This window comes from Orycteropus afer, unplaced genomic scaffold (genome assembly GCF_000298275.1).
Source record: "Orycteropus afer afer isolate SDZICR_OR568_19922 unplaced genomic scaffold, OryAfe1.0 scaffold00118, whole genome shotgun sequence".
NCBI lineage: Eukaryota > Metazoa > Chordata > Mammalia > Tubulidentata > Orycteropodidae > Orycteropus > Orycteropus afer.
In genome coordinates this window covers 7,457,957-7,468,723 of record NW_006921705.1, presented here as the reverse complement: position 1 = coordinate 7,468,723, position 10,767 = coordinate 7,457,957, and the positions used below count along the sequence as shown (strand labels likewise).

The 10,767-nt window shown below is 38.5% G+C and overlaps 1 protein-coding gene across 1 annotated transcript in view; it reads left to right on the top strand.

The window, feature by feature from the left end:
- RNLS (renalase, FAD dependent amine oxidase) overlaps window positions 1–9,835 on the top strand; it is a 443,738-nt gene extending 433,903 nt beyond the window's left edge. Inside the window, exon 7 of the mRNA XM_007944033.2 lies at window positions 9,683–9,835. Coding sequence (XP_007942224.1) covers window positions 9,683–9,835 — 153 coding nt within the window. The remainder of the gene's footprint in view (window positions 1–9,682) is intronic.
- The last annotated feature ends 932 nt before the right edge of the window (window positions 9,836–10,767 follow it).

The window sequence follows — 10,767 nt, the reverse complement described above, 5'->3', positions numbered from 1 at the left end:
AAGTATTGTATTTCTGAGTGGGATCATTTAGGTAGATCTTGTGATGCTAGAAACTTGTCTGTCTCTTCTAGATTCTCAAATCTGTTGGAGTATAGTTTTTCATAATATTCTGTATCTTTTTTATTTCAGTTGGTTCTGCTGTGATGACACCCTTTTCATTTACTATTCTTGTAGTTTGCATCTTCTCTTTTCTTTTGTTAGATTTGCCAATGGTTTGTCAATTTTGTTAATCTTTTTGAAGAACCAGATTTTTGTTTTGCTGATGCCATAGTACATTTAAATTAACACACAGCCCTTTTTAAAACATTCCAGTTTCATCTTCTCATCTCCATCTCTACCCCTTAACTCTCTTTTCATTCATATGTATATACCCTTGGGCCTCTGACTGGGTGTAACCAGTAGACCCTGCCCTGTATCAATAACTAGCCTGGATTTTGCCCTAGACTACTCAAGATGCACTTTTCCCCTCAGTTACAGCGTAACATCTCTTACTTTCCTCTCAGTCATTAAAGGTAATGACAACCAAAGTAACCATATAAGAAATCAAAAGTTTCACTTCCATTGCCTATTCATTCTTTCTTTAACAAAGTCCCATGCTTCCGTGAGTCTGAAGCTATTTCAACAAATCCCACTTCGGGCACCAACTGTAAAAATGGCATAGGGGAATAGGAGTCTGACCTCTAACTTCATGAGAAAGAAAAAACAGTATCAGCCCAAAGCTTATTCCTATTGAGCAGAGATAAGATATGCCTCCACTCTCCAACCTTTTTACCAATTCTGACAGCAACCATCCCTCTCATGGCACTCTACTCCTCTCCTGGGACAGATAATTTGTTGCAATGGCTGCACAGAAATTACAGCCAATATTCATGATTAAGGAGTTTATTAGGGAAATAACTGGTTACAATTCAGGATCAGATACAACTCAGGATACAATTCTTCAATCAGGACCACCTCTTTTGAGCTGTGCCACAAGCAGGGCTCTCTCTGGTCCTTGGCCACTCCAGGGGTCTCTTGAGATGGCCTGACCTCTGCCCTGCTTAGGCAAGAGTTACAAAGCTCTTTTAGCTCTGCCAGTAAGTACCCAAAGGCACTCCACTCTGTCAGTAAGCCTTGGCCTGAGGCCTAGCAGCTCTACCTACAGCTGTCAGCAAATCTAGCTCAATCAGAGGCACCCTACTCCATTAGCAAACCTACCTGAAGGCACTCAGCTTTCTCCTTCCATGGTCCAGGAATCCCACTGCCCTCTCTCCTGCTGGTCTCCTGGTTCTGCTGCCTCTACTGCCACAGTTGCCTGCTACCACTCCTCTGCCACCACTTCTCACCATCTCTCCAGTGTTACAGCTCTGTCTCCTGGGTCAAGGAGGTTCCAAATACAAGGACCTCATGTTCAAAGGACATGCTTCAATACTGTCTCTTCTCCTTGGTGGTAGTAAGCCCCCTCTTTGTGCCTCTGGAATGGCTCATTTTAAGCCTAGCAGCATGGCAAAACTGACCAATGTCTAGATTAGAGTTCAATACACATTTGCATGATCCCACCCCCACATAGGTGCCATGCACTTTATATTATTAGCAAATTATTTAATCCCTTTGGCAAGCCACAAGCACCTCACATTTACATCTTCCTACCAAGTCATTAGCTGGATTCAGAAGAGGACATGGAACAAAGGATATCATAGCTGCTGTCAGATGAATCTTGGTTCAAGGCAAAGAATACTAGAAAGATGTTTACTGTGTTTTATTGACTATGCAAAGGCATTTGATTGTGTCGATCATGACAAATTATGGATAACATTGAGAAAAATGAGAATTCCTGAACACTTGATTGTACTCACGAGGAACCTGTACTTTGACCAGGAGGCTGTTGTTCAAATGGAACAAGGGGACACTGCATGGTTTAAAATCAGGAAGGGAGTGCTTTCCTGTCCTTTCCCCATACTTATTTAATCTATATGCTGAGCAAATAATCCGAGAAGCTGGACTATATAAAGAAAAACGTGGCATCAAGATTGGAGGAAGAATCATTAACAACCTGAGATATGCTGATGATACAACTTTGCTTGCTGAAAGTGAGGATGACTTGAGGCACTTACTGATGAAGATTGAGGAACACAGTCTGCAGTATGGATTACATCTCAATATAAAGAGGACAAAAATCCTCACAACTGGACCAATAAGCAGCATCATGATAAATGGAGAGAAGATTGAGGTTGTCAAAGAATTCACGTTGCTTGGTTCTACAATCAAGGCCAATGGAAGCAGCAGTCAGGACATTAGATGATGTGTAGCACTGGGCAGGTCGGCTGTGAAGGAGCTCTTTTAAGTGCTGAGGAGCAAGGATGTCTTGAGGACTAGGGTGCACCTGACACAAACCATGATATTTCCAATCACCTCATTATGCATGTGAGAGCTAGACAATGAATAAGGAAGACCAAAGAACAGTTGATGCTTTTGAGTTGTGGTGCTGGCAAAAAATGCTGAAGGTTCCATGGACTGCCAAAAGAACTAACAGATCTGTCCTGGAGGAAGTGCAGCCAAGATGCTCCTTGGAAGCGAGGATGGCCAGACTTCATCTCACCTATTTTGGTCATGTTGTCAGAGGGGACCATTCCCTGGAGAAGGATGTCATGCTTGGTAAGGTGGAGGGTCGATGAAAGAGGGGAAGGCCCTCAATGAGATGGATTGATGTGGTGGCTGTGATAATGGGCTCAAGTATAGCAAGGATCATGGAAGTGGCACGGGATCAGGCGGTGTGCATGGGGTCACTATGAGTCAGAAGCAACTCGGCGGCACCTAACAACAACCACCACCAAGTCATTTGGTGTGAGTTACAAATACTTTGGCTAGATGCACCATATTAAGTCATTCACTGTACCACACAGGGTTGGTGTATGAATTAAATGAGGGCTTTCAATAAACACTCAAGAAACATTAGTATTTAAAATTTCATTCATATTAGAATATGTTCTTGAAAACTAGGGCCATCCTCACAAGCACCAATAATTGTGTCATTAGGTACTGTCAAATCGGTTCTGACTTACAGCAAGCCTATATACGACAGAATGAAACACTGCCATTCTTGAGCTCGTGGTTGCAGCCACTTATCATTCCATTTTGTTGAAGGTCTTCCTCTTTTTTGCTGATCCTTTACTTTATCTAGATGATATCATTCTCCAGGGACTTGCTCCCTTCTGACAACATGACCAAAGTGTGTGAGATGAATTCTGGCCATTCTCCCTTCTAAGGAGCATTCTGGCTGTGCTTCTTCCAAGCAGATTTGTTCATTCTTCTAGTAGTCCTTGGTATAGTCCATATTCTTCATGAACACCACAGTTCAAATGCATCGATTCTGCATTCTTCCTTATTCATTGTGCAGCTCTCACATGCATATGAGGCTATTGAAAACACCACGGCTTAGATCAGGTACACCTTAATCCTCAAAGTGACATCTTTACTCCTAAACACTTTAAAGAGGTCTGTTGCAGCAGATTTGCCCCATGCAATGCATCATTTGAATTCTTGACTGCAGCTTCCATGGGCATTGACTGTGGATCCAAGTAATATGGAATCCTTGACAACTTCTTTCTTTTCTCCATGTATCATGATGTTGCTTATTGGTCCAGTTGTGAAGATTTTTGTTTTCTTCATGTTGAGGTGTATTCTGTACTGAAGGCCATAGTCTTTCATCTTCATCAGTAAATGCTTCAAGGCATCCTCACTTTCAGCAAGCAAGACTGTGTCATCTGTATATCACAGGTTATTAATGAGTCTTCCTCCAATCCTGGTGCCCCATTCTTCTTCATATAGTCCAACTTCTTAGATTATTTGCTCAGCATACTGATTGGATAAGTATGGTTAAAAGATACAACCTTGACACACACCCTTCCTGATTTTAAACTCTGCAGTATCCCCTTTTTCTAACAACTGCCTCTTGGCTGATATACAGATCCTTTATGAGCACAGTTAAGTGTTCTGGGATTCCTGTTCTTTGCAGTGTTATCCATAATTTGATATGATCCATAGAGTTGAATGCCCTTGCATAGTCAATAAAACATAGGTAAACATCTTTGTAGTCTTCTTTGCTTCCAGCCAAGATCCATCTGATATTAGCCATCATGTTCCTCATGTAACATTCTCTTCTGAATCTGGCTTGAATTTCTGGCAGTTCTCTGTCTGATGTAACTATTTTGAATTATCTTTAGCAAAATTTTACTTACATGTGCTGTTAATGATACTGTTAAAGAATTTCCACAATCTGTTGGATACCTTTCTTTGGAATGGACACAAATATGGATCTCTTCCAGGTAGCTATCTTCCAAATTTCTTGGCATTAAGGAGCAAGCATCTCCAGTGTTCAACTGTTTGTTGAAACATCTCAGTGAGTATTCCATCAACTCCTGGAGCCTTGCTTTTTGCAAATTTCTTCAATGCAACTTGGGCTTCTTCCTTCAATATCATCATTGTTGATCATATGCTACCTCCTGAAATGGCTAAATGTTGACCTATCCTTTTGGTGCAGTGACACTGTGGATCCCTTTCATCTTCTTTTGATACTCCCTGCCTCATTCAATACTTTGCCCATGGAATCTTCCATTATTGCAACTTCAGGCTTGAATTTTTTCTTCAGTTCTTTTAACTTCAGAAATGCCAAGAATGTGCTTCTCTTTTGATTTTCTAACTCCAGGTCTTTGCACATTTCCTTACAACATTTTACTTTGTCTTTTTGAGCCACCTTTTGAAATCTGTTCAAGTCTTTTACTTCATGTTTTCTTCTATTTGTTTTAGCTATACTCTCTAGTCAAGAGCAAGTTTCAGAGTCTCTTGTGTCATCCATTTTAGTCTGCTCTTCCTTTCCTGTCTTTTAAATGATTTTTTGCTTTCTTCATGTATGATGTTCTTGATGTCCTCCCCCATCTTGCCTGGCCTTCAGTTATTGATATTCAGTGTGTCAAATTTACTCTTCCAATGTTCTGTAAATTCAAGTGGGATATACTCAAGGTCATATTTTGGCTCTCATGGACTTGTTTTAATTTCTTCAGCTTGAACATAAACTTGCATATAAGCAATTGATAGTTTGTTCTACAGTCAGCTCCTGGCCTTGTGCTCACTGGTGGTGCTGAGCTTTCCCATTGTCTTTCCACAGATGTTGTTGATTTGATTCCTGTGTATTCCATTTGGTGAGGGCCACATGTATAGTTGCTATTTATGTTGTTGAAAAATGTATTTGCAATGAAAAAATTGTTGATCTTGCAAATTTATCACGCTGTTTCCACCTTATTTCCATCACCGAGGCCATATTTTCTAACTATTGAAACTTCTTCATTTCCAACTTTTGCATTCCAATCATCAGTAATACATCTTGATTGCATGAATGCAGAAGTTGATAAAAATCTTCAATTTCTTCATCTTTTGCCTTATTGGTTGATGCATAAATTTGAATAGTAGTAGTATTAACTGGTCTTCCTGTAGGTGTATGGATACTGTATTATCACTGACTGCAGTGTACCGCAGGATAAATTTTAAAATACTCTTTTTGATGATGAATGTGCTGCCATTCCTCATCACATGTCATTCCTGGCATTGTAGATTATATGATTATCCTATTTAGCAAGGCCAATACCAGTCTATTTCATCTGACTAATGCCTTGAATATTGATCTTTATGCATTCCATTTCATTTTTTACAACTTCCAGTTTTCCTAGGTTCATACTTTGTACATTTTACTTTCTAATCTTATTGGACATCTGCAGCTGTTTCTTCTCATTTTGATTTGTGCCATATCAGTAGTTGAAGGTCCCTAACATTTTACTGCTTTCACATCATTAAAGTCAGCTCTACTTTAAGGAGGAAGCTCTTTCCCTATTTTGAATGCCTTCCAACCTGAGGGGATCATCTTCTGGCACTATATCAGACACTGTTTCCCTGCTATTCATTAAGTTTTCAGAGGTATACTTGGCCACATCCTTTTTTTCCTAGTCTGTCTTAGTCTGGAAGCTCCAATGAAACCTGTCCACTGTGGGTGACCCTGCTGGCATTTGAAATACTAATGGCATAGCTTCCAGCATTACAGCAACATGAAAGCCTCTGTGGTACAACCAACTGACAGACAAGTGGTGAATTAATAATTAGATAAAGCGTGATTTCTCTGCTAGCAACTGGTCTTTCCTGATATGATTAATAATTATTAATTACAAGTAACAATTGCAGGACAACTGAAATAAGTGACACCCTCAGGTCATATTAAACACCAGAGGTTAATTGCCCCCTTTCCACTCTTCTTCCCCATCCTGCATATGCTGTAAATTTTTATGTAACATCTTGTGCTTTCCAACTATCAGTTGGCACATTCTAAGATCAGTAATATATAATAATTTAGCCATTTTCTTCCTCATTATGTACTACATCTGAACATGAGTAAAATGAAAATACTCACAAGTAGACTGATAAATAACATCATAACAAATGGAGAAAAAAATCAAAGTTTTCAATGAATTCATTTTACTTAGATCAATAATCAGCATCCACGGAAGCAGCAGTCAAATCAAATGATATACTGCATTGGAAAATTCTGATGCAAAAGATCTCTTTAAAGTGTTAAAAAGCAAAGATGTCTCTTTGAAGATTAAAGTGTGCCATGATATTTTCAATTGCCTCATATGCACGTGAAAGCTGAATGGTGAAAAGAAAGAAGAAAAATTGATGCATTGAAACTGTGGTGTTGGTGAAGAGTATCAAATACACTGTGGACTGCTAAAACAATGGAAAAAAATGGTTTTAGAAGAAGTATAACCAGACTGTTTCTTAGAAACAAAGATGTAGAGACTTCAACTTATTCACTTTGGACATATCAACAGGAAAAAACAATTGTTAGGAGAGGACATCATGGCAGGTAAAGTAGTAGACAGTGAAAATGAGGGAAATCCACAATGAAATGGATTACACAACAGTCACAACAATGGAGTCAAACATACCGACGCTCATGAGCAGAATTGGGGAGCACTTACGTTCTGTTGCACAATAGGTCACCATGAGTTGGAGCCAACTCAACAGCAACTAACAATAAGCATTTTTCTTGCACCCTTAATGTCTAACTGAAAAAGCAAATAAACCAACTTGTTAAAATTCTGCCTAAAGCAGAAGTTAAAAAGCTCGATTGAAAGTCTAATTTTTCGCTTTAGTATCTACACTATATGCTATTTTAACCATTCAAAAATATTTTCTGCCTATTTCAAGATTACCTGCTATGCTTATGATAGACACTGTTGCTGCTATAAATTGACTTCCAGAAAGTGAGAGAATACTCCTTTAACATTTTATGCTTGTGTCTGAATGACTCAGGCCTCTAAAGGGCTATATCTGTACAAGCTCAACAAGGAAAAAAATAGTATCCCTTCTTTTTCCTAAGAGCAAAATATAGGCAGTCCCCTGTTAGGAATGTCCAATTTATGAACAACTTCAACTTGCCCTTTAATTTAGTGTAAATTTGCCCTCACTTTGAAACAATTGAACCAATCCCTACTTGCAACAATTTCTTTATCACAATCACCTTCACTTGCTGTGCATGCAGCTTTTAAATCATTTGCAAAGGCTGTTAGCCTTTTCTTACACTAAAGTAAGAGAAAATAAGAACCGTGTGCTGTTGTTGTTTGGTGCCATCAAGTCCTCTCCGACTCATAGCGACCCCATGCACAGTAGAATGAAACACCGCCCGGTCCTGAGCCAGATCCATGATTGTTGCTGCACTCGAACCCATCGCCACTGCCACTGTGTCAATCCACCTCATTGAGGGCCCTCCCCTCTTTCGCCAACCCTCCACCTTACCAAACATGACATGCTTCTCCAGGGAATGGTCCCTTCTGACAACATGACCAAAGTATGTAAGACAAAGTCTGGCCATTCTTGCCTCCAAGAAGCATTCTGGCTGCATTTCCTCCAGGACAGACCTGTTAGTTCTTTTAGCAGTCCACGGTACTTTCAGCATTCTTCACCAACACCACAACTCAAAAGCATCAACTCTTCTTCTGTCCTTATTCACTGTCCAGATCTCACATGCATATGAGGCAATTGAAAATATCATGGCTTGTGTCAGGTGCACCTTAGTCCCCAAGGAGACATCTTTGCTCTTCAGCATTTGAAAGAGGTCCTTTATAGCCAATTTGCCCAGTGCTATACGTCATCTGATGTCTTGACTGCTGCTTCCATTGGCATTGATTGAATTGTATGCCCCTGGTCCAATTTACCTACAAATTCTTAAAGACACTGTTAGGAACAGATCTTGTTCATTACCCAGGCACTGCCTGTATAGCATATAAATAAAAATATCTATGTAAAATTTTTCTGGGTTGAAAAAAGCATAAAAGCTTATATACTAACATACCCTGTCTAGGACCAAAATTTCAGCACCATAAACCCAATAACATTTATTACATTTTTTTATTTTGATTCTTAAGCAAGCAAATTCATATGAACCTTATCTTATTACTATCCATAAAATTACCATATAAGAGAAACCAAACCCACTACTTTGTAGTGTATACAAATGATGCCCTTGAAGTTGTATGGTGACGCTGTCTTAAGGGAGACTGCCTTTGCACTAAGTTTGTGTGTGTGTGTGTGTGTGTGCATGTTGTTTATTTCCTCTTTTGGAGGAGGTGTTGGTGTTTCAGTGACCAAACCATCTCAGTGTCCAAGAACACGACATTTATCTCTCACTAATTCTCTTCACTACAAATGCTTACTAACATCATCCATCCTAATTTTAAGCATAATATTTCCAGGAAATAACCTCTATGCCTTTTTTGTCATTTCAATTGTTATGAATTTGGTGCTACAAAATAAAAAATGCCAGACTTTGGATGATTCTCTTCCTTTTAGTTCATATGTGATAATTCTATGTCTTTAGTAGACATTTTTTGAGTTTTCTATATATTTTTTTATTTTGAAACATTATCTCTCTTATATTGCCACCTCCCATTCTCCTCACCAGCCCCTACCCTCCACAATACACACACACACTTTAACGTCTCTTACCCATGGATTCTAAGAACTTCATATGCTGCTTCCTCTCCTTGGAATGACTTTCCCCTGTTTTCTTCACTGCTAAACTCTCCTGCATCCTGCATCCTTCAGAAACTCAAGTGAAATGTCTCATCATGTCCTCTTTGAAGGATTTTGTGTCCTCATGGGTTTGAATATGTCCTCTTCTGTGTGTTCTCCTTCACTCTATCTAAACACTTAACCGCCACTGTTATGTGCCATCCTTCCACGCTGAACTGTAAACTCCTTAAGGACACAGTAAGCACCTTAGTCTCTTTTGTATCCACCTTGTTGGCACATAGCAGATACTTAATAATTGTTTGGTGAATGCTTTAATTAATATCATAAAACTGTTCTTAAAAGTGATTTAGCATGTCATGACCTACATATTTTGAAATTTAGCACACTTCTGATTAAGTGCTTATTGAATAAGTTCAATTTATGTATTGAGTAACTGGAAATGTAAACATTTAAAAATGTAAACACTTTGGGGTTAGGGATGAGTTTGGAAGTCTTAGTTTTTCTTCCCTCAAGGTGAAAAATCTTGATTATTCCAGGTGGAGAGGTCTTCCCCAGGTGGGCATTGCCATGACAGAATGAAGGTACATGGAATGTCAATTGCAATTCATCTTTCTTACTTTTTCAGGTTACAAATGCTGCTACCAACTGTCCTGGACAAATGACTCTTCATCTCAAACCTTTCCTTGTATGTGGAGGAGATGGGTTTACTCAGTCCAACTTTGATGGCTGCATAACTTCTGCTATATGTGTTTTAGAAACTTTAAAGCATCATATTTAGTACTTATATCATTCTCTACATATATCTTGAGGTTTTGTTTTCAGTGTTCTGCTATTGATTAGTTTGTTTTCCATTTTGTTCAGAAAAATTACTGCAAAGTTGTTCTCTACTCAGTATTATTTTTATACAGAGTATAAAACCAACTTTATAATATCAATAGTTACAACCCAGTTAGAATGAAAATTCCTTTACTTTTATACCTTTTGCCACTTTTTGAATAACCATAACTATACCCTACTGAAGTAAAGTAGTGCTTAAGAATAACAAGTCATCCTCCAAAAAATTATACCACATCAAAGTAATAATTTATATCCCAAAGCCTTAAATTAGCCTGTTGAACATTTCAGTTCCAAATAAAGGATAATCATTATCAAGACCTCATTTTAGACCTTCAAATGTGTCCTTGAATCAATATTTTGCAAATTACTGAACTATAAGATTTCTCTAAACTGTGGATATCAGAGTAATTTTGGTTTCTCATTTCCCTCTCAAGTTATTAAAGGATCCTGAATTGTAGGTCAAATATGTCAGCATCTCTAGGATGCCAGTTTGGAGGGCAACTTGACTGACAGGGGAGCCTCTTCAGCTGTTCAGAAAATAACCAAATTCAACTTGACTTTCCAAATTACACAGTACTTCTTCACTTTAAAAAAATTCCATCATTAATAAAGTAAACATTAAATAGAAAATCTATCTATCTTTATTTACCTTTGTCTTTTTCCTATGACTGATAACTGTTTTTTCAATATGTTCTTCAATTCAAGTCCTATGACATTTAGACAGTAGACTATGTCAAGTTTAATGAATTTAACACAGCAAAAAATTTACTGAGCCAGAAAATAGATGCACTTAAAATAGTTCAATATGTGCCAACTTAGTGGTTCAGCATGTCACCCACAAGCTTCAGTGACTTGACTCTATGACCTGCTGGC